The following is a 25224-nucleotide window of genomic DNA, read 5'->3' as shown; positions in this document are numbered from 1 at the left end:
ACGATTCAAACGAGAGTTTTGAGCAGTGTAGAGTAGCGCTTGTTTATCGTTTCTCCGATCACAAACGCAGGCATGGTTTTTTGTTTACGTGTGTGTCATCTGCGTGTGCAACGGTTGCTCCATGTCCGAGTCCATGTCATTATTGTCCTCCTCTTCCGAATCCTCTTCGATTTCATCTGAGTGCAAATCTGCGATCACCGACCGTAAAGGACCCAATACTACAGGTGAATAAGAAAGGTAAATGTCTACAAAAGCATTTCTTTCTTTAGTGTAATATTTCAACATTGAAGTCATAAGATGCATTGCACGCTCACATCCGGTCTTTGCCATAAACGAAAACAAAAGTGAATTGAATGAGACACTTGTTAAGTTAGTAAGTCCATCAGGCTGAGGTGAAACTAGATTTAGTGGAGGCCTCTTTGAACCGTTGCATCTGTAGATTAATTGTTGAGGATCCCACAATTTATGAGGCACCTTTGAACTCGTAGGGCTATATCTCACTACAGAGCCAAGCCTCTCAGAACAATGGGACTGTGATTGATTGGATTCATGGAGGTAGCAGGCGTGTTTTTAAAGGGCCCCCATTTGCTTTTAGAGACACATGCACCATGTTTACTGAAAATACCATTAAAATGTACCCAATCACATCTTGTGCTCTTTTCTGTATGAACAGTTATCCTAGTTAAAGACATGTTTAATCCAAGGTTTCTGTTTTTTATAAAGGTAAATTTAAGACAATTTCTACACCTTTTAAAGTCAAATTAAAGAAAATGTACAGAATAAATTTAAGACAACAGAATATGTATATGTTCTCTAAATGTAAATTTTTATGAAGCCCAATGAGTTGTATTAGCAACACTTAAAAAATAAATAAATAAATAAAACTTCTTACAGATTTCCATTACTTCTTGATTAATGAAAATGGTTTAACTGTGATGGAAATAACTTTTATTGTACCTTCTGATGACATGATGTTCTTCCTTGAATATTTTTGTCTTGTTTTCCAATGTCTAAAGATTCATAAATAAAGATGACATAAGATAAAGACAAGTCTTGTTTTCTGAGAAACTGTTAAAAATGAAGTGAGTTTACGATTAAAACGAGAACAAATATCTGCTGATGGGCTCAGAAAAGTTACTTAATTTAAAGGAAAAACAAGTTTCTATTCACCACTGACAGATATTTGTTCTTGTTTTAAGCATAAACTCACTAAATTGTGACCGTGGACCACAAAACCAGTCTTAAGTGTCAATTTTTCAAAATTGAGATTTATACATCATCTGAAAGCTGAATAAATAAGCTTTCCATTTTATGTATGGTTTGTTAGGATAGGACAATATTTGGCCGAGATACAACTATTTGAAAATCTGGAATCTGAGGCTGCAAAAAAATCTAAATATTGAGAAAATCGCCTTTAAAGTTCAAATGAAGTTCTTAGCAATGCATATTTCTAATCAAAAATTAAGTTTTGATATATTTAGTGTATGAAATTTACTAAATATCTTCATGGAACATGATCTTTACTTAATATCCTAATGATTTTTTGGCATAAAAGAAAGATCTATAATTTTGACCCATACTCTGTATTTTTGGCTATTGCTACAAATATACCCCAGCGACTTAAGACTGGTTTTGTGGTCCAGGGTCAAAATTGTGTTCATTTTCTCAAAATAAGTCATCTATATAAATAAGTCTAAAAGAAAATAAGTCATTATCCATTTCTTCATCAAGGATGTTTAGATATTTGTATTGGAACACAAGACAAAAATACTGAGGAAGATATCCTTTTTTCTTTTCCTTTTCTGATATCCATTTTTTTTAAATGCAAATGTTCTTTCACAGTCATTAGCAACTTACTTTAGCTCTGAAATATTTTTAAGAGCAAAATAAGGAATTGTAAAGAGTGGGTGTTTGGTAGTAAATGCTGCTGGTACGTCAAGTATGAAATTATTAAATTTCTTTGGAATAACTGAAGGTCAATGCACAATAAGACTAGGAGTGTGCAATAAGAAAATAAATATGACCAATTTTGATTTCATGTTCACTTAAACCTTCTCCAAGACTGCCTCTCTTGTGCAACAGTGATAGAGTATGGATGATATATACTTTTCAGCACAGTCTGCAATTAAATATGTCCACCTGCCACTATGAAAAAAATATATAAAAAATGCACTTCCATGCTGCTTTCCGAACAAATACAGGTAATTAAAATCAATAATCATTATTCATATAACATCAACAAAAGAGAAGGTTAGCGTGGTCCTTGCTAAAAAAACACTTTCAAAGAGGGGCTCTTGTGAAAACAGCCTACTCTAACAAAGCAAAATGAATGAAATTATGTTCTTTTAAAATTACATTCAGTATAACAAAGATGTGAGCTGTAAGTGGAGCGAATTGGACTGATTAACTGCAATCCCCAAAGACTTCCCGACCAAATGGAGGTATAATACAAATCAGGCTTATTGTTGCAAATGGGGCCGAGGATAAAAGAGTAAGAAAGTCGCTCTGTTACAATTGCTTTCCTGACTTTCCACTTGGCTGAAGTTTTGAGGTTTAAAGTTACTTTAAAGTCCACTCTGTTTTTCTTCGCTGTACTCACGTTAAGTTTAAATTTGTACTCTAGTTGGATACACATTTTACAAGCTTGCTGAAATTGCATGGGGTGGAGGAACATTTTGAGCACTCAGGAAAAAACCAGCAAGGAAGTTTAATGCAAAACTATTAACCTAATTCTTCTTGGAGAGCGGCCCAAGAGGAAATTTAAAGAAGCTATTAAAGTTAATCTGAATTAATTTGTTTACATTCTTCTCTGATGAGCACTTGGTGAAACTGAATCGGGTCTCTTGAACAAAATGGTCAAGCAGAAGCCATTCAGCTCCTCAGCGAATGGAGAAATTGAGTGTGGGATTTATAACAGGGCTAGTACAGTGATTAATGGTTAAGAAAGGTTTCAGAATACTCTTGGGAAACATTGGCTAACGTTGTCTATTCAGCTGAAACAGGCCAGGAGGATGCAAATTAGATCACTCTGTCCTCTTTCTTGCAATCTTCACTACACTACAGTGAAACCATGGTACACTGACAATGGTACTTCTTAGTGAGGATGAGGTCAGTTTTTTTAATGACAGATGTATTTAGTAATGCTTGCATTACTATTACTCATATTTGGGGTTAGTGGCTTACACAAACCTCAAACTCAAGCATTAAACTTTGATGCTTTTTTTATGGACGTACATTATACTTCAAAAGCTTGGGGTCTTTAAGATTTTTTAAAAAGAAATAAATACTTTTATTCAGCAAGGATGCATTATATTAATCAAAAGTGACTGTAAAGACTATAAATGCTGTTCTATTGAACTTTTTAATTCGTCAAAGAATCCTGGAAAAAAGGATCACAGTTTCCACAAAAAGGAAACTTTTATTGGGAAACACAACTAATTTCAACATGGCTAATAACAGGAAATATTTCATGGGCAGCAAATTAGCATATTAGAATGATTTCTGAAGGATCATGTGACACTTTTACAATATGTAACATTTTACAATATTACTGCTTTACTGTGTTTTTGATCAAATAAATGCATCTTTGGTGAGCATAAGAGACTTCTTTATTGATAACCTCATATTTTGTGGCTTCCTATTACTTTTCTAAGCACTTGGAATAAAAATGTATGTTGTATACGGTGAAATGGGCAAGGGGAAAAAATCCCACAAACTAGCTATGAATGAGAGCCATATTTAGGAATTTGGATATCAGAGAGAATTAGTTAGCAACTACAAATAAACAACCAACAATTATCTAGCAACCATCTACAACATATTAGCATCAGGGCAGTGTGTTATGTTTGAACAAACAACACTCACTCACCTTTGGTAAATGTAGAAATCTAGTTAGAATTTCTAGGTTGTTTTTGTCTTATCGACTTGCTATGCCCTTACTTCAAAATTACGGTTACTGTGCAAAACTACAGTAATTTTCAAACTCTACTTTCCAAACAACGTGTTCAACCCATCTCCTCATACAGCACCTGCCTAAAACTATTCACTGCAGGCATCCTCACGGAGCCTTAAACCTAGAAAAATACTGCAACGAATCGATGGCAGAATATAACAGTGCGCTATAAAACTGTTACGGTTCACTCACTCGACTGGGGGTGACAGTGGTGCTAGTGAGAGTTGCTGGCAGGGGGCAGGTGCTAAAAATCTCCCGTGAAGCGAGTTGACAATAGGGGTTGCCAAAACTCCTGCAAGCAGGGTGGTAAAGACACTTAACTTCAACCCCTCGCCGAGCCTGTGGAAGAGCAAAGTTGTTACTTTGAAGTTCCTTTCCCTTCATTCTCATTGTTTTTTTCCCTTCTTTCTTTTTTCATCAGTCTGCATTTTACTGCCTGTTTGTCCATCTGGGAGCCTGGCTGACATCAAACGCATGGTCAGGGTTCTGCACAGTAAATCAAGCCGCCTTTCTACTATGGGCCCCACCCCTCTTCCCAAACTAGACGCTTGTAAAAGCTCATCTAAGAAGCCCAGCACCCCACAGACAATAAAACTGATGTCATCACTTATGAGGAAAGGTTCGCAGGTCTTTAAGCAAGAAGATAATCTGGAGTGTTTGGGTTCAGACGCCTGAGAACATGAAGAGAGGAAGAGAGCGCCTTGCTGTCACTCAAACTTGAGTAATGGCAGAGCTGTGGCTATGCAGTAAAATGCTACATTACTTTTTTTTTTAGAGCTAATGAAAAAGCAACTTCCATTAACATGGACACGGTTTGCAATTTGCGGTGACATGCAGACCACCAAACTAAAACGATGGGCTAAACCAGAAGAGCTCTGAACACACACACACACATGAATTATTAAACAAGGAAATGTCTGTTAAATGCTGTTACAAGACTAAATGTGGTGCTTCAATGGTGTGGCGTTTACAGACGTGTGTCAGCACCAGTGCTGGGTAGATTACTTGCAAATTGTAGTCTGTTCCTGATTCCAAATTACATGACAAACATTGTAGTTGGTAACGTCAATTACATCGGACTACTTTTTGATTACTTTTAGATTACTTTCGACCCGACATGTTTATCACATGACTTAAATAGGATAACCTTGTATCATATTGACATAAAAATACTTTGACTTTTCTATTTTAGGAAAAAAAATTAAAAGATGAAAAAGAAGAATCAGGGAGAATTAATAAATGACAAATAATGAATGGCTAGTGTGTGAAAAATATGTAATCAATAAATAAGTATCTGTATAGTCTGATTAAAAGTATTTTAAAATGGAATATAATCTAATTACAAGTACTTAGTTTTTGGAATCTGATTACATAATCCAGATTACATGTAATCAGGTACTACTCAGCACATGATATATAGTTGTCATCAAACATTTATATGAATTATGATTGTCAAAAGAATCACTCAAACTCTTTTTCTTAACCAATTATGGACTTAAATGTCAATATGCTCATAATGACTCTTCAAAATTCTCTATTTCGGTAAAATGCTGCAATAAACACAAAAATGAAAGATGAGCTTTACGAGTTCAGCAGAGACAAAGCAGGTGGTCACTAGCAGCACCACACAGCTGGTCTGTGGCTTTACGACCATCGCCTCTGCTGTGGTGCCATAAATCTAGCAGTGGCTCTGAAACTGGCAATTGCTCTGCTTTAGGACTGTTGTCTCATTCCAATCAAGCACATGAAGCTCTTCACTTACAGAGGACGTCATATAAACAGATTTTAGGATTGGGTTACATCCACCCCCCACTAGCCTTTTACTCTGTGTAATATATATGACAACATGCGTTTGGAATTTTGGCAAGTGACTGCAGTCCTTAACTTCCATTACTTAAATTTATCTTGTTAAGTATAGTGTTATTTTAGCATTATTTATATACTATTACAGTATTAATTTTTTGAATTAGCTTTTATTTTTATGTTTTAAACACACACACCAGAAAACTAACAGCAGAACATTAAGTATATTATTCATCTACCTTTAATCAGTCTATCCACTTACGCTTGCTAGTTATGGTCTAAAAGGCTAGAAAAAACCCAAGCAAGACCATAACCATAAATACTATCACAACTAAATGGCATATGTATAATATAAGTGAAGAAAATTCCCTCACTTCCTCAAACATTTATGAAAAACTACCTTATATTTACTATTCAACCATAGTAAGACCCATGGTAAATTCTGAGAAATCTGTTATTTAAGACGCTCAACGGGACACTTACTAAGTAGCAGTTTACAGAATCAACAAGAGACGCTGCTGACAGCAACGATGTTAATTATCCATCAAACTGTCCATTTAGCATTCATTGTCCATTCTGTTTTTTTTAAATAAATCTTAAATAAAAATAAATTATTCACTAATGCTTGTTACAGTTCTGGCCTAGAAAAGTGTCTAGGAAAAAAGCAAAGGCTTTCCTTTGCTGCAATTTTCCTCTTTACTGTCCTTCTAAAGACAGAAACAGACTGTGTGAATGTTAGTGGTAATGTTGATCAGAGCAGGGCAATCAGGGCCTTACAGACCTGGTGACCCAAAGAAAGCAGCACCTGGAATACATCAGCTGTCATAAACACTGAAGTTTCTTTTCTTCCCTTTTTTTAAAGGAGTGAGTTTAAAGGAAAACTCTTAGCTATTCATGGTGTCCTTTCCCATTCTCCTTGGGTGTCATAAAACCATAAATTTCATCTCAGCACTTGCCTTCGAGCCAATAAAACATCCCCCATTTTATGAGCTGCTCTCTTGCTGAAGGTAAATGAACCTTGCCACTGGTGACACAGCTGAAGCTAAAAACATTCTAGATCTATACGAACTACTATAACTACTACTATTACTATCTTCAAAATGATATCAAAACTAAATTCACCGACTAGGCAATTGGCACAATTTTGCACGCTGCCTTGTAACTGGCCCTCCTCATGTCTGACAGTGTTTCAATCCAAAACACACAATCCACAATACGATGAAATGAAACGGGAACAACATCAGTCCTTTTGTTTTGAACAAAACCATAACAAGCTAAATAAGGAGCCTTTGACCAGCTACCAGACTTCCTGTCCTGAAGAGCCGAGAGGTCTAGCAATGGGTGGCACTGATTTCCTGCGCCCAACACAGACAAATGGCCCCCTCAGCTTCTGGACACCCACCAAGTTTATTAGATCCCTTCTCACACCAGACCGCCATTATCACAGCCCTCTAAGAGCCTGTCTCAACCTCTCGGTTTGATATTTACAGAGAACCCCACGTCCCAGAAAAGGTCTCCGCTAATAGTCAACCACATCATTCGAACACAAAAGTACACACCAAAGCCTACTGAAATTCATTGTACTTCCCCATAGGATTGGTGGCACGATAGATTTTTGCCAACTTATACAATGAATATGGATTGAACTAGAGATGCACAATATTAAAATTCAGATAAATACCATTTGGGTGACAATAATCTTCATAAATAATCCATATTAAAATTCCAACATATTTTTTTCTAACTAAATTAAAAAATAAAATAATAATATTCACAATATTATGATATTATAATAATTAATAAATATATGATAATATAAAATATATATAATATATAAATACTGTATATACAATTTCTATTAATGTGCATAAAATTCAATCCCACAAAATATTTTTTATTCACACATCCAAACGAGATCAACTGATTTGGATTAATATTATTAAATCGAATTGTAACCAGTGCCTTAAACAATCATTACAAAGACTTCAATTTGGTTATTTTGCTATTAGCAAACTAACCAATTGAGAAAAAACAGGGACTAATTTTCATGTTGTTATGTTCCAGCATAATGATTCGAAATTCACTCACATCTGATCTTGTGAACGTGTTGTCATCCATGTCCGAGTCATTCGGGTCCAACACATCCTGGAAGGGCGGTAATGCTGACGGCTTTCGTTTCTCTGAATGTTCAATGTTTTGTAACCTACTATGCCGGACTTGCGGCTTGTCTTTCAAAACCTTTTTATCCGAATGGTGATGCTGTAGCAAGGTAGGACACACTTGCTGCTTCTGCGAGCTCTCTGAAAAACTGCTTTTCCGTTTTTTGGTAACATGGCCTTCACTGTCCAACACAGGCCGCCGTTTACTCTGTCCCAAGCTTGAGAAGCTACCCTCCGATGAACATTGCTCCTTCGATGTGGTCTTGGGCTCCTTGAATCCCATTTGGGGAACGGGGCGATCTTCCTGAATTGGTTGATTCTCTTTGGGTTTTTTAGAATCTTTAGAGAGTTTTCCAGAGTCCTTGCTGAAATCTCTGAAGGCACTTTTGGACTCTTTTGAGTCTTTGGAAGGCTTGTCCTTATGGTCCTTAGACGGTTTGTGGAGTTTGAGGGAGCTGCTGCTGATGTTGTTTGTGGTTGTAAGAGCACTGCTGCTTTTGGACCTGTCCTATAATGAAAATATGACAATATTAGGAAAGATATAGCCACTTAATTTTAATTTTATGCTGATTTCATTCATTTATAAACCTTAACAAAAAAGTACTGTGACAGCACCATTTTATAGTGATGATATGATAGTACTTATGAAGGTTTGGACCAGTATTTATTTATTATTTTTTTAAGAAATTGACTTCCATTTAGCAAGGACATTAATTTAACCAAAAATGACAGTAAAGAAATTTATACTTTTACAAAAGATTTCTAATTCAAATAATTTCTGTTCTTTTGAACTTTCTATTCAACAAATGTTTCCACAAAAACATTAAGCAGCACAGCCATTTTTAACTGTTTTAAGAAATGTTTGTTGAGCTCCAAATCAGCACATTAGAATTATTTCTGAAGGATCATGTGATACTGAAGACTGGAGTAATGATGCTGAAAATTCAGCTTAATTCAGAATAAATTACATTCTACATTATATTAAAATATAAAAGTTATTTTAAATTGTAATAATATTTCACCATTTTACAGTTTTAACTATTTTTTAATCAATAAATGCAGCCTTGATTAGACATTAAAAGATTTTAAACGAACATTAAAAAGTCTTACCGACCCCAAACCTTTGAATGGTAGTATACACCACAGCATTAATGCCATATTCATATACCATAGTATTTACATGGTCAAAACCCCATTGCTATACATTTTGTTAATATAATGAAGAACAATACATAAATTGCTATAAATATTCAAATATTAAACTTTCCTTCCATTATAATTGACAAATGATGTGTGTGCTCAGGCAAACAACCAAACCCAGATGTGAAACATTTCCATAAACAATTTTTCAGATTGATCCTGAAAATAATTCCACTGGGGGAAGGGCAACCTCAGAGCTATCTGGGAGGCAAGCCTTTGGTTGACATTAATGACAGGCTTATCCTATCTTCAGGTCAAGCTAACTAGCCCCTGTCAATAAGTCATTGATGCAGTTAAGTCGTTAAGAGGTCTAGACAGTTACAACCTGCCCAGACTACCTTTAAACCCATCTTTTATTGTTATATGTGATACAGAAATGGACAAAACCTTTTTTTTCCTGTTTGAAACCGTTTAAACACACTGAAAGCAAAGGTGAAACTGTTTTAATTGGCTTTAAAACTACATAAAAAGTTATTTTAAATGGTCTAGAAGACAGCGATGTTCATGTCAAATGAATTTAGACTTGATTAAGTTTATGGATAGTCTTGTTACATTTACAATAAGTTATAATCAACATGGTACAATACATTTTGGCAGCACACAAAGAGGCCGAAACATCTCTTTTCTATATTTAAAAACTGAATTACCATCATCATAATGTTCAGTGCTATTAGAGCTTATTGCAACTAGTGCATTTTGTTAACGCCAAAACGCATAGAATATTTCTCTAAGAAAACTCCAGTTTTGCATTTTTCAATGTCACAACAGACTTTTCCAGGAACCATTATGGTTGGCAATCAATCAACCTTCAAAATTTTCAACCATAACATTAAATTAAGTGGAGGAAGGGGAGAAGGACAACAAAGCACGGACTGTCGTTTTTGTTTTTGCTAAAGCGACCGGTGTAGTACTGCTGGGGAGGCTGGCTGCGATCGACCCTTGATCTGTCAGTAATCCATCACACGCAAGGGCCTGTTTGGATTGGGAACTGTTTCCATGTGCACCGGGGACTCTCGTAACTTCACTGTAAGAGCTAGCGTACAAAACAAGCTGCTTAGCAGCTAAGTCATATTGCACAGGATACTTGAAATAAATTTAAATCAAAGAAACGTGGCATTGTGGAGTCAAGCAAGATTTACTAGCATTATGGCTCATGTGGTTTAATAGATGCACGAATAAAAAGCTGCAGCGTCTCAGGTTTTCCCGTACAAAACCAATAGAAATTGCACAAATTTATTTGTTTCTTTTAAAAATTATTGTTTTCTTTATTTGAAATGTCATTACAGGCTGATTAACAAGAGTGCTTTGGAAAATTGCAAATGCGGTATTGTATGACTAGATACGAATCTTTTCGCACATGCAGAGCGCCGTTGTAACACCTGGCGAGTTCGTTTACGTCATCGGAATGCTAGCATGTGCTTTCTCAGCAGCCAAGAAATGCTCGACTTAAGCCAAGTTTCACATCTCTAAAATCCTTGGAGTTAAATAGTCCCTAACGTCTTTCAACTTGCCAAATATGCAGGATTAAGTGGGACTCCTTGGAGGAACTGGGAAATTTTTAAATGCCGAACAAAGTCATGCAAAGTTTTCTCAAAGTTCAGACTCTCAAACACGGAGATCCACACTCACCTTTGACCCTGGGAAAGACTTGCTCTTTTTCACATCAGAGAAGGTCAATGTTAATGAGCTGCTGGGTAATGTGGGCAGCTTTAGATGCTGCCCGAACAGAGAAGTAGAGCCCTCCTGCATTACCATTACCTAAGAAATGAAAGAATGAAATGCATATTGTAACTGCATTCCAAAATGTTATTTACTGCAAATCTTCATCTCAGTTTAATTCATAACTTTCAATTTCTTGATAACATAATATATACTACCATCCAAAATTTTCGGCTCAAGAGTAAGATTTTAATGAAAGAAATTAATTTTATTTAGCAAGGACACATTAAACTGATCAAAAGTGACAGTAAAATAATTTCAAATAAAGGCTTTTTAAAGGTTTTTTTCAACTTGAAAATTTAGCTTTGCCATCACAGGAATAAATTACATTTTAAAATTTACTAAAAATGAAAAGAGTTATTTTAAATGGTAAAATATTTCACAATATAACACTTTTTTTTTTTTTTTACTGTGTTTGTGATTTAAAAAAAAAAAGCATAATTAGAGACTTATTTGATTTTTATTTATTTATTTATTTATTTTAAATCTGTACAAACCCCAAGCTTTCAAATGTTATCATATGCTAGAATCAGTTTTTCACACAAAGCAAGGAAAAGGAAAGTTGTTTCAGATGCAAAGCCAGTTATTGTATTTTGAAGATTACGACAATAGCTTTTTTAGGTTATTTAAAGTAACATGTGCAAGTGAATTGTTCACAATATGGTATGAAAATAGGGTAAACTTCTAAATAATAAAAAAAACACTGTTGAAGTTCTGTTAAATACACTGAAACATTGAAAATGGAGTTTGTCCTTACTTTACAGTCCTCTGAAGATCTTTTGTGAGGATCCCGTTGCTGTAAACGATAAAGTACAGATATTAGAGTGTAAAAAAATAGACTATGAATCAACAAAATCCACCACAGACACACAAACTCTCTCTCTCTCTCATGTACACACACACAAAAACTCTTAACACATTTCGGCAAAAAAAAAAAACACTCCTGGCCTGATTGGAAAGGACCTTCCTCAGTCACCACCTCGCTAAATTGATTTTGCTGTAGCGAACGGTTCTTTCTTAATTAAAACAACTTCCCGTACAACTACCCATTTGCCAATAAACTGTTTCAATTCCTGCCATGCCTCATCTGTAAGTCAGACAAGCACCAAAGGAGATGGTGTCATAGCCCCAGCCGTAAAACATTTGAATTACTGGAATGAGGCAAGAGAGGGCAAGCTAAAACTACAGAGAAGGCCCTCACAAGAATAATAATTTCTTAGGGTGAAAGCATCCCAGTTCATGACTGCTGGTGGAACTTCAAAATGCATCCAAGATCAACGAAACGAACAAACCAGTTGATTCATAAAAAGCGTGTGGATCTCTTTGGCATGGGCGCAAAAACAATTTAGGCTTCCTCTAGTGATAGATGGTCGAGTTAAGACTAGCCCAATCAAATCCTGTAAAGTTACTTATTGTCTTGGTTGATGGGAACAGTAATTCCATTAGGGGAAGCCACGGCCATCCCCAGTCCATTCGTACCCCTCCCGCCTTGAGCAGCTTCCTGCGGAACTCTTCAGTAGGGTTGTTGAACGTGAGCTTTTCACAGCGGAGATGATTGACAGGTGGGTGACCCTCCAAGTGCAGGAACAAATCGTAGTCAAAGCGCACTTTTTTTGGTTCCTCCTGGTTAAAAGTGACAAGAATGTTACATTTACCCAGTGTACACAGCTGTTTGGATTGGTTTAAACTTAGGTAACAGATCAAATACACTTGTTTATAGAAATCATAATTGACAATTACATGTTTCCACAAATAACAGGAAAAACCAACGTACCTTATTTTTAAAGTAAACTTCAATAGGCAAGATAAATCCAGCGTATCCAGACTCTTCGACTTTATATGGTGGATCCTTGCACACTGCAAGAGAGAGAAAGAGAGACTGTTGGTTTCATTTTAGCAGGAAAATCAATACTTAAAGTAATAAGGCACAAAAAGGTGTGCTATATTGTGAATATAATCATAGCTATAGGGTGCTGTTAGGTACAACATGCAGCAACGTGCCTGCAACCCCTTTAGCTATAAGATTCCCAACATAGCACAGCCTTGACTGTCTTTTGTAAAGTGGGTATTACATAAAAATATAAGATAGACAAATTTTCATTATGTTTTATTAAGCAAATACATTAAAGGGGTCATATGATGCGATTTCAAGTTTTCCTCTCTCTTTAGAGTGTTACAAGCTGTTCGTGAATAGATAAGATCCCTAAAGTTGCGAAGACTAAAGTCTCAAACCCAAAGAGATATTCTTTATAAAAGTTATCGTTCAAACACGCCCCCACATGTCTACGTCACTGTGTGGGAAGATTTACATTACACCGCCTAAATGTATATGCAAAGAAAGGCGGCGTAACTTTGATTCTCGCTGTAGTATTGTTGCCGCTGCCGCCACCATGTCGTGGAGACGCTGTGTGTTTCGTTGCGAAAGTGAAACTACTTTGTTTGGCCTTCCAAAAGAGGACACAACTAGAAATCAGTGGTTAAGTTGTATTTACAACACTGTTCCAGAACAGTTCAAACCAAATATTCAAATAAATAAATGTATGCAATGCATTTTACGGAGGACGAGGACTGTTTCCTGGGAGAGTAGCCTACAATGCCGGTGTTCCGGTGAATTCAGTTCCCCTGTTTCCCCTTTGATGCGCATGCTGACCCTATGATGCTGACAAATAATGCTGACTCAGTCTGTAAGTATGTTTTCATATTTAAAGGATTTGCCACTGACGATTCAAACTCGAGTTTTGAGCAGTGTAGTGTAGTGCTTGTTTGTCATTTCTCCGATCACAAATGCAGACATGGTTTTATGTTTACGCGGCGCGATGCAACGCAGCGCATAAAAAGACAGTATAAGTCATTATAATCAGTAATTATGTCCCCACTGGATGCAACAAATGCCTCATTTATAATGGGTTTTATTGGTTTTGTCTAATCGCTCCGGGACACGGCATCACAATATGGTAAGGGGCGTAACATTTCCGTCACATGCTTGAGGTATTCGGCCAATCACAACGCACTGGATAGCAGGCCAATCAGAGCACACCTCGCTTTTCAGACCGATGAGCTTTGTAAAAATCGACGCGTTTCAGAAAGGCGGGACATAGAGGAGAAACAATAATGTACAGTATGTGGAAAATAATGTGTTTTTTTTTTAAACCGCATAAACATCATATGACCCCTTTAAAAGGAAATAATAATGACCTTAACTTGATCACAATTTTTTTGTGGATTTCATTAGATGAGCAGTAGCTATCAGACAAGACACTGACATTTTACTTTATCATATTGCTATAAAAAGCAGTGGGAGGTTATATAGCCTACTCAAATTAAGCACCATTATTATTCAAGCAACATTATATGAGTCAAACAGGCATTTATCTTGACCTGGGGAGAATGAGCATCACTGGAGACATGGTCAGGTTTAAAGCAAAATATGTAATAATATTTAATTTTAAAGAAATCTCTTATGCTCACAAATGCAGCATTTATTGGATCTAAAATACAGTAAAACAGTAATATAATTACGGTTTAAATTAACCGTTTTCTGTAATGCATTTTTGCTAAATAAAAGTATCAATTCCTTTCCAAAAAATTATAAAGAAGCAGGTTTAAAACAATTGTCTGTATACAAATGAAACCTTTGTGAACAATAACCTTCATTGCAAGTAAAAATATACATTGAAACATTGCAATAAACTCCTCATCCCAACCATGTCTCAGGGAGGCCTTCTAAAAAGGTTTATAGCCTCTCCCGGGAACTTATTAGTGTTTAGACTTGCCGTTTAAATGACCTGGAACGTGTGACACATCTTCCCTGATTAACTGCATTATTTATATGTCGTTATGGCCAAATCCTTTGCGCAACATAAAAGCAATGGGCTTCCATCTTGTTATTTTAATTTATGGCCTTCATCAAGAGACGCTACTTATAAAAAATAAACTGCTCTAAAGCACATTTGGTTTTGCTTACACAAATCATTCATCATCATCTTTCAAAACACTAAACCTCCTCAGTGAATAAATTATCTGCACCAACACTTTTGTTTTACAGCGATGCCTTGCTATTCATCAGACACATCTCAGCCTTTTTCTCTCTCTCTTCTACACACACACACCCACTTTTCAAGTTACAAAAGACAAAACATCAGCCTTGGTCCCAATGAGACATTTCAGGATAAACACCCAGTAGTTTAGGTCAGGTGACGCCCCATGGGAACACTTGTTTGTCTCGCTCTCCAAATCCCAAAAGAGCTTCTTATCAGCATCACCAATTAGTCAACATGTACTGTTGAGTGTGAATGGATACAAGGACACCTGCAGACAACCTCAAATAAAAAAAGGAACTTGTTCTTTCCTTACGTTTAATGAAACACTCAATATTATGTCAAATTAGGCCATAAACCACCTAACTAGTCAGTTTTTCTTTGACGATTAACCTCAATCTAAGATCAAAAGTGTTGCATGGTAGTCCATACAGATATTGACTTAAAATGTAGCCTTGAAAAGTCTTTTTCAATGAACATGTAAATACAGGACTCATTCAAACTGCCATTAAAAACTCAAGTTGCTCTTGTAACACGCTCCTACTGACAAAGCACAGTCACAATCGGCATGCTAAGGTTTGAGGAGGCCCTTCCCTCCTCACACTGTGTGACCCCCAGGGTTGGGAGGGCTACTTTTAAAATGTATACGGTCACAAATTACTTCATTAAAAAAGTATTCGGTAACATAATCCAAGTACCACAATATAAAAGTAATGTAATCTGATTACTTTTGGATTACTTCAAGTTACATATGTAAATAAGTCATGAGTAATAGTAAGTAATAGTTAAGCCTGCATTTCAGGCCGGGCCCTGACTTTTTTACGCCCCTAGGGCCGGGCTTTGGGCCAATTTTCACATCATAGTTCAGACACGGGACAGGCCTTATTTTTATATTATAGACATCCATCAACTAGTGATGAAAAAAAAATTGCCGCGGTGGTGGAAACAACACGAGACCGTGCTACTGCAACTGTCAAGAGTGGCTCGACGGTGTTTAGCGTCCAGCAGCAGCAGCAGAGCGAGCGTGCCGTCAGTGCAGCTGAAGAGTTCTGCGTTCAAATGCACGACATAGGCAAGAAGCTTGCCGCAAAGCCCCAGCAAAAGTAATTACCATGAATGTGTCAGGGGGAAATAGTAAGGAGATATTTGAATTATTTACTAACAAACTAGTGTTTTCTGAGTCGGTGTCGCAAGGATGAAGTTGTCAATCCTGACTCGCCATCTCCACATTAGGCGCGCCTTTAGAGAGAAGTGCATCTTTACGGATTATGATTATAATGAAAGAGTTTTTGTTTTTGATTTGTTTTATTTCGTTAAGTAGTTTTAAAAGTTTAAATTTTTTATTTAAATTTAAAGTATTTCATACCCTGTAAAATCCAATAGTTTACCTTACTTAGATTTAACTAGCTATCTTTACTTAGTTGTTATACTTACTAGGTTTTATTAAGTTACAGCTACTTTCAAGGCAAATAAAACAATTTACTTACTGTTTTGAGTGACTCTTACTTAAAATATTCAAGTAGCCACAATGGAACCAATGACATTAATAAACCAGTGAGAGGCAGCAGTGCACTAATATGTTGCTAATGTGCAACATAACAACAGAAGAAGAAGAAAAGAAAAAGAGTTTTAATAGACTTTTCACTAATTTCCTCCATGTCTGCAGTTATCTTTCACTAGTTGCATTCACTCATTTCCTAAAGTCATCTTGAATGTTGAATTTTCAATACAACTGAAATATTTGAGAGAACATCACATAAGCTAACTTTATAAATTGATGTTGATTTTCCTAAAAATTTTTTTTATTTTTTTAACTTGCCATTATAGTGATTAGCATTCCCTTTGGTTGAGCACTTGGAACTTAATTTATGTTACTATAATTTTTTTCCTGTTAATGCAGCAATGCATCATGCTTTTAGATAATTAAAGCACTAGTGTATTTTTTTCGTGTGTTTATTGATAAGCTTTTTCATTTTTCAAATATCTTGCTTTTAATTGGGTTTGTAATATGTAGAAGTCACACACAGACTTAAACATTCAGAACGTGAATCACAACAATGGTAACAACTCAATTTCATTTATTTTCATTAATTATAACAATAATAATTTTATTTGCCCTTTTTGTTGTGCTACTACTGACACAAGACAGCAAATAAAATCAACAACTGTAAAACAAAGCAACTGCATAATTCATTCATGCCGCAATGCACTCTGGGAGTCAGTGAGTAGCTATAAGTCATGAGGAAATCTAAATGAAAGGATCAAGTACCCCCTACAGTTCTTTTTTTAGTTACTAGAACTCTCGTGTAAGTAAACTATACTAACTAAGCATTTGTCAGTACAACATACTATTCCTATTTCACTTTACTTCTTTTTTCAAGCCAATCGGTTTGCATGCTTTTTTTAAGTAAGCCCAACTAATTGGATTTTACAGTTTAGATATATTTATCATGTCTGTGAGGCATCTATTCACTGAGTTTCAGTTCATTTTTGTGAAGCGCTCCTGTTCAAGACGAGATGGCAGAAAGCGCATCGTGTTTGTTTTCTTTATTTTATAAAAGCACAACGTTCTGTTGATATTGTGAGTGCACACAAAGTACATATGTATTACTCGAGTCTTACCTTTATGTGCAAAAATGACGGCGTATCCACTGAAAAAAATGCAAGCGATCACGCTGGCGCCTCCATGTCCTGCAAAGCGCGCTTTAGCTTTCACTCTCCGCACAAACTATTGGATATAGGCCTTGTGCACATTCATCTAGGTTTAACGTTTAAACATTGTTATATGCTTGAACTGTTTTATATCTATAGATTTTATTTTAGGCAAGTCGTGATGATTTGAGAAGGCTAAATATCAGCTCACTGTCTGCCGTCAGCCGCTTGGTCGTTACTTTAGAAAAAAAACGAACGATTTAACGAACAAAAAATGCTCCAAAGGTTTTTTCTAAATGAACTTAATAAAAAAACGAAACAAAATATAATCACTTCGCCATTACATACAAAACTGAACTATTTTAATAGCTGAAATAGTAGTATAAGCTGTTTTGGGAGGAGAAAAAAAGACGGGCTCGGGCCGGTAATTCTGATAAGCTGTCGGGCACGGGCCGGGCTAGGGCCTATATTTGAGGCCCGTGCAGGGCTCTACCAGGAACTATGATGAAGCAGCGCTAAATATATAGCGTTATGTCAAAATACTCATTTATTTAATTTTGAATTAAACAAAGGTAATCCTGATAGTATTCCCACTTTTTACAAAATGTAACTGTAATCTGAATACTTTGTTTTTTGATGTAACTAACGGATTACAGTTACTAGATTTTTGTATCCTGATTACATAACGCCGTTACATGTATTCTGTTACTCCCCAAACCTGGTGACCGCTTTAATGGCTAGACGATGACTGACCTCGATCCTAAGGTCGCCGGATCCCAAAACAACATCTGCTATATAAATATCACAGAGATTGATTGCCGTGTCAGGTCACGTTTAGTTATCGTCCCTTACAAGGGTCTGTTTAGTATGGTGTCTTCATTCGCTCCCACTGGCAGTGAGAAGAGAGAGAAAACCATTATGGGATGTTCTGCTCGTAAGATGTTCTCTCTACTGCATACGATTTCTTAGCAATTTAAAACACTTTAACAAGCATAACTGTCCAAACCCAAATGGCACATGCTCTCGTTGGAGGCTTCTGTTTTTTGCACAGTCACACTCATTTTGAAGATTTAGCAAGTAACTCTTACTTAAGACATGTGCATGTGACTTTTAGAGGTGATTATGAAACTAAAGGCCTGTTCACACCAAGGACAATAACGATAAAGATAACGATAAAGATATACTTCAAAAAATTCTCAATATTAAAGAATAGCAGAGTCCACACCACAGCTATAACGATAAAGGCACAGGGAAACGATATCGTTGGAATCACTTTCAGAACGATTTACTTGTTTTCTTTTTATTAATTAAAAAAATGTGACCCTCTATCACTGGTTCCCTCTAATCTATTTCTATTCTATCTACTTTAAAAAAACAACAACATTATTTTACAAAAAAGAAATGAATAAAACCCCTTGCTACATGTACGGTGTTAAGCCGCGGTCACATTAGACTTTTCGTTCCATTGACTTCCATTCATACGCATGCAAATGTATCAGACTGGAAACACAAGCCCGTGCGAAGATATTTCGCATTTCGCTGCATAGCAAAGTTCAAGTTTGGTGAACTCTGACCTGCGAATCCGCGTCACATGAATGTGTGAGACCAATAGAAGATCAAGACCTCACAAAGTGACCTCTCGGTACAGAAATGGAGGAATCGGTAATTTTAGCCGTGTCGCATCATCATGCTTTATACAACACAACTTTAAAAGATTACAAAAATCACATAAAAAGAGAAGCGGCTTGGTTTGCGGTGGCAAGGGAAACAGGAGCGGATGGCACGTTTGAACAGTGAAACGTGTAATTTTATGTGATTTTTTATTACATGAGATTTGTATGTGTGCATGTGTGTACTTGATTAACTATACTTGTGACTGATTGTAATCACTTGAATAGAAAATAATTATGACTAGTGAGGATATTTTGGCGTGTGATGTCATATCCTGCTCCCGCTCCTTTTCGTAGCACCATCCGAACGAATTTCACATGCTCAAAGTCTAGTATGACCACGGCTTTAGACTAACAGGTCTTGTCACAGCACTTACATATTGTTGCTCTTTCGTGGGTTTGATTGCTTCTATTGTTCACATTTGTAAGTCACTTTGGATAAAAGCTACATGATTAAATGTAAATGTAATAGTCATAATTAACAATAATATAGAATAATAAATGCTTTAACCTAATGCATAAAATATAAAATTGATCAAATTAAGCTTATTGTAAAGTGTTACCCGTTCATTCAGTGTGGCATCACACTGGATAGTGAAAAACATCTAAAATCATGACCAGTTCCACATAGTGTCAGGACCAGTTCCCTTTATTGAATGAAATTCAAATGAAACACATTCCCTTTATTCATAGAAATTTAACCAAAAATCTTGATATTGAAAATTAACAGAACTGAAACTTGGAATCTGTAGTTGTTATCTCAGCTCTAGATCCTTTGCTTAAGATGAAAAGGTTATTTTACAAGGGGGACGGGGTGGGGGGGGTTCAGACAAACTGTACGAGTGAAGTGCACAATTGACCTCCAACAGGAACTCAGTCAAAAGCTACAGCACAACCAGAACAGAGAATCAACTGCACGCTTTTATTGGAAAAGGCCAAGAAGAGTTTTGTTCCCTCCCCCTTTGCATACACACACACACACACACACACACACACAGCATGCCAATTATAAGACAATGGCAGTCAGAATGCATTTGCCCCTTCCCTGAGACAGAGTCATAATGAGGGTCGGCTGGAAGACACTGAGCCAAATTATAAGAAAAAAAGAGGAACATTGCAAAGAAAAAAAAAGATACTCCAATCTCAGCATAGCTACACTAATAGTTTTGATCTATTTTACCTCACTTGAAGAACCCCCTAATGTATAAAATTAAATGCTATTGATTCACATTACATTTCCAAGCATATCCAAGGCATGGTAGCACTGAGGGTTTGTGGGAAGAAAGTTCCACTTTGTCTCAGTTTACATTGCAGTTCGGACATTTCTTCTCTAAATTATGAATTTACATCTCATAATTAAATTGTTTTGTTTCCACCATGAAAATAATTTCAAGTTTCTCACAACTTTTCTTCTTTTAGAATTGTGGGTTTATGAAGAAAAGTCAGAATTGTGAGTTCATACCTCACAATTCTGAGTTTACTGTATATCTCACAATTCTCAGAATTGTAAAAAACAAAAAAAACAAAAGACGCAATCAGCTTTAAAAAAAATTATCCTGTGGCAGAAGCATAAATAAACAAACAAACATATCCAACAGACTTCTATTCTTTGCGTTATTGTTTTCATTCCCATTCAATTAAATAAGGTGCTTACCATGACTAAAATGTATTGACAAAAAAAATGTGGAAGATATTTTGCAGGTCCTCATTAAGCTTGCGGTCTAATTTAAGATAATCACATGTAAATGGGTCACCATGCTTTGCAGATTGCTGGACTATTGAGGAAGCTGTCATTGCATTCAGAGCTAATCAAGTCAGTAGCTTAAGTACAACGAATGTGGCATTAAGTTGTCAAAACTACTAACTGTTATAGGTAGTTTTTCCTGAATCATTCAAGATTGGCCAACAAGTAGAACCATGAGGTGGCTAGAGCCTCATTAAAGAAGAGATGGTAGCTTGCAATTGCAAGTGCCCTTGCTGTGACTCAAGACTCATAAAATCCTCCCATTCATTTTCATTTGAGTGCTGGCTGACCTGGAATAACAAATCATTTGCAATGTGAAATAGGTCGGTCCATAATTGGTCCCAGACTCAAGCACCATATTGACAGCAGCCAAACTCTTTGGTAAGACCCTACTGCTACTCTTAAAGTAATGGTGACCCGCACTGACTGCCAGTGCTTGAATGGAAAGTCTTGCCTCTTTATATTATAGATGCACCGATTGACTGGCCAGGGACCGGAATCAGTCGATTTTCCACATTATCGGCCTGAACCGGTGACCGGCCAGTCAAGCCGCCTTTCCACTATCTCCGACAAACGACAAGTGATAGACCGGAAGTCCTTTATTTCCAATGGAGAGTAGCGAGGGAGCTGTGTGAGGATCCAATCATATATGTATGCGGGAAATTTCAGATCCGATTTGAGTTTAGGATGCATTAAAATATTTGAGATCGCCCAACCGGATGTGATGTATTCTATTAAAAACTATGAGCGCAAGGATAGAATTACCAACATTTTTCCACTTTAATGTTTTTTTTTTCTGTAAACACTTTTTCTGTAAAATGGCAGTTTAGAACAATTATGGCAGAAATAATTATTCTATAATAATTATTAAATAATTATAAACGTTGATTAGGCCCATAAATCTACTATGTTTTTATTTAGGCAATCTTTTTTGTGTGTGATAAGCCGAGGGAATTGGTTGCTTCATGACCAATTTGAAAGTTCTGTGGGACTCCCACTAGGAGGAGAAATGTGACAATCGTATCCAAATGTTGGAGACAGTGGAAAGGCAGCTTAACTCAAAGAAAGTTATAGATCCATACAGCAGTAGAAAAATTATATTTATGATACATGATATAGGTAAGCAACATTACACGACCAAGATGTTTCCCCCGAATATCAGCACAATTGCAATGTGACACTAATTTTATACAACAGTTAAAATTAAGTGACTTAGATTATAGACACAATACGGACTGTTTTTGTTCAATTTCGCAAACGAAAATAGTTACAATCAAAGCCACAGCAGAACTGTTGTGTGTCTCCGAGCAAAACATCGGTGTTTCATAACTGAACAAATCCACGTTTTTGAACTAATCGGGTGAGTCAATGATTCAGTAACCCATTCATAAAAACAGACACTTTGCCTTGTTTCTGAATGAATTAGCCGTTTGAACGAATCGGTTGAATGAATGACTACATGAATTAAATTAAATAGTGTTCGACCAATATTGAATTTTTTGATGGCCGATATCTTAAGAGAGCAGGGTGGCCGATGGCCGATATAAAGCCGATATATGATGTCAAACTATTTAATTTGAAGATAGAAAAATCCCATGCATAACAACTGCTAAAATGTATATTTCTTTTATATAATATTTACTAAATTAGAAACAATATTAAAATTAATAATAAGTAATCTAAATGTATTAATATTATAAAAATAATTTGCATACATCTGTAATACAGATTTATTTAGATGGCAACTTCTTGATTCTGGTATGTTCACAAAAATATTACATTTTGTTTTTAAATATTAACTTTAAGTGCGCATTAAAGTTGCCATGAAATCAAAATGTGCAGTTCTTATTTTTATATGTAATACTGTAGTGTTTATTATAAATGATTTATCTGTGCATTTCATTATTTAAAAAAAATGATTGTGCCCTCATATTCTTTAATCAAATACATTAACCTTCCCTCCCACTTCGAAACGACTTCACTTCCTGTCATGTGCTATGGCATGAGGGCGGCGCTATCGAGGTCGGTCTCATTTCTGCTTCCATTTTATTAGCAACGCCCAAATTTCAATGATCCAATCAATTCCCGAAGGACGAAAACAAGCCCCGCCCTGCATTTTTTCTCATTTCAGAAGTCGTTGAAAAAAAAAAACATTCATATTAGCCAATAACTGATATGGTACCAAATATATTGTGCATGCCTACATAAATGACATATTTGAATTGTTTGAGTTTACACCAAAGTAAAAAGACATAAACAGATACCGTGAGTTTGCCATATGGGAGCACTGTGTTCACAAAGGTGTAAATTGAGAGCTATTGCATGGGAACCACTGAATGTCAAAGAGTCCACCAAGTTCTCAGGTTGTTTGGACATGGTGGTTCACTCTCATTCTTCATTTTCACAGCACATGCTAAAATACACTCTAGCCTGCTCTCTCAGGCATGGCAGACTTTGCCATCCTGCAAAAACGAGAGATTCAGCATCAAGAAAAGCTCTCTTTCATACCCCCAACATCCAAAACCCCCACATTAACATCTGCTTCTCAAGTACCCTGCCCCCATGGAGCAACACTTCAGCCTGCCATTTCCCAGCTGTGCTTTCTCAAACTCTCAATTCAAAACAGGGGGAAAAACTGACCCTGGGCCTCTGCTCACTTCAAGGCATGTTTTCAAATGCATTTCAGCAGTGCCAAGGCACCATGGGTCATGGAAAACGTCCAGCTTAGGAGCTTCGGTAAAAATTCTCCAGATGCCAACTTGAAACAACGAGCGATGACCCTCTCTTCGGTGCTTTTCAACAAACAGTCCACTCTGTTGAATTCCAACGAGCTGCATCCCACTCTGTGAAAATCGTTCTGGTATATAGTCAAGAGCGGCTCTGCTTGCAATTACAGCTGCTTGAGGCCCTCACTCGAGTGCTGAGCCTTGACACTAGTGCCATTTGTACTTCGTTTTGTGTTGTCTGTTCAACATTCAAACTAGTCAACAGCCAACATAAATAACTGTTATGACAATTCAATGTTAATGGCTTTGAATAGCTGTGAATCTCTTTATCTAAAAAAAGACACTTCCATTTAATACATGTGTAGACACAAAAATGAAAACACAGAAAGGCTTTATACTGTTCAATTAATTTATATTAATCAATGGATTAGGTATCAAAACTACTAATAAACAACAGCATCTTCATTATTTAATAATCTAAGTTAATTATAATGTCTACTTATAATAATACATTTTTAATCATAAACACCAAGGCACTTGAAAATATAATGAAAAATAAAAAGCCTTTATTCTCACATGGCTTTAAATTAAAAACAGCTTACAAGTGCACCAATGTGTGAATTCCCAATAAACAATATTTTATTGATAAAGCATATTTACCAATATCGTATACTGATAACAATTATTGGTCACTGTTAGTTGACGATACCTGATGCAATAACCAATGTTTTCAAATAGAACTTGATTGTAAAGTGTCTCTGACACACAGAAAAATAAACAACACCAACAACACCAACCACAACACCACAACACCACAACACCACAACACCACAACACCACAACACCACAACACCACAACACCACAACACCACAACACCACAACACCACAACACCACAACAACATCATTCAGAAGAAAGATTCGCCGTTCTTTTGTCTTAATGATCTCCCCACGATCGTTATAAACGGTTTCCACAACGTCATCAGAACGAATCAGATAACGGCTGCCGCTGCTCAGCAGCTGAGAGACAGGGAGAGAGAGATAAATGGAGAGAGAAGCAGAAACAGCAATAAAAGGACTGAGCTGGGAATAAAAAATTTAAGGGTCCTACTTTGTCACAGTCATTCATCAGTTGACCCTGGACACACACACACACACACACAAAATGGTCACAGTTAAGCCACAAACATACTCTATCCAAATACACAAACACACACATGAACTGTCTGGACAATGCATTACAAGTGTACAGTTCCACTGTCCATACTTAACATGTGTGGCTGGCTAAAAGATTTAGTTTTCACCTAAAAAGCTGCTGAATAATACTGAATACAGCTTATATAGGAATGCCGCGATAGGTGTCGTATTCCTATAGGTAGATGTGATCAGCTGAGAATCAGCTGATGCAAGCTTGACTCACGTGACCTGCCAGAACTAACGCTAAAGCTTAATTTTGCAATGTATGCCACTCCCAATTACATCAATTGTGATCTGATGAAAGGGAATTTGGGTGAAAAGATGGAGAAAGAGAGAGAGAGATATAGGAGGAGTGGAGACATTAGT

At 36.4% G+C, this 25224-nt stretch overlaps 1 protein-coding gene across 1 annotated transcript in view; it reads right to left on the bottom strand.

Moving 5' to 3' along the window:
- Positions 1 to 25224, bottom strand: part of mllt3 (MLLT3 super elongation complex subunit) — a 51653-nt gene that overhangs the window by 11358 nt on the left and 15071 nt on the right. Inside the window, exons 3-10 of the mRNA XM_016242064.1 lie at positions 12608 to 12690; positions 12313 to 12456; positions 11591 to 11629; positions 10744 to 10872; positions 7844 to 8422; positions 4145 to 4291; positions 315 to 321; positions 136 to 218 (exon numbers count right to left, since the gene is read on the bottom strand). Coding sequence (XP_016097550.1) covers positions 136 to 218; positions 315 to 321; positions 4145 to 4291; positions 7844 to 8422; positions 10744 to 10872; positions 11591 to 11629; positions 12313 to 12456; positions 12608 to 12690 — 1211 coding nt within the window. The remainder of the gene's footprint in view (positions 1 to 135; positions 219 to 314; positions 322 to 4144; positions 4292 to 7843; positions 8423 to 10743; positions 10873 to 11590; positions 11630 to 12312; positions 12457 to 12607; positions 12691 to 25224) is intronic.

This window comes from Sinocyclocheilus grahami, unplaced genomic scaffold (genome assembly GCF_001515645.1).
Source record: "Sinocyclocheilus grahami isolate Dianchi unplaced genomic scaffold, SAMN03320097.WGS_v1.1 scaffold645.1, whole genome shotgun sequence".
Classification (NCBI taxonomy): Eukaryota; Metazoa; Chordata; class Actinopteri; order Cypriniformes; family Cyprinidae; genus Sinocyclocheilus; species Sinocyclocheilus grahami.
Note: the sequence above shows the minus strand (reverse complement) of the source record. Positions and strands in the feature narration are given on the sequence as shown.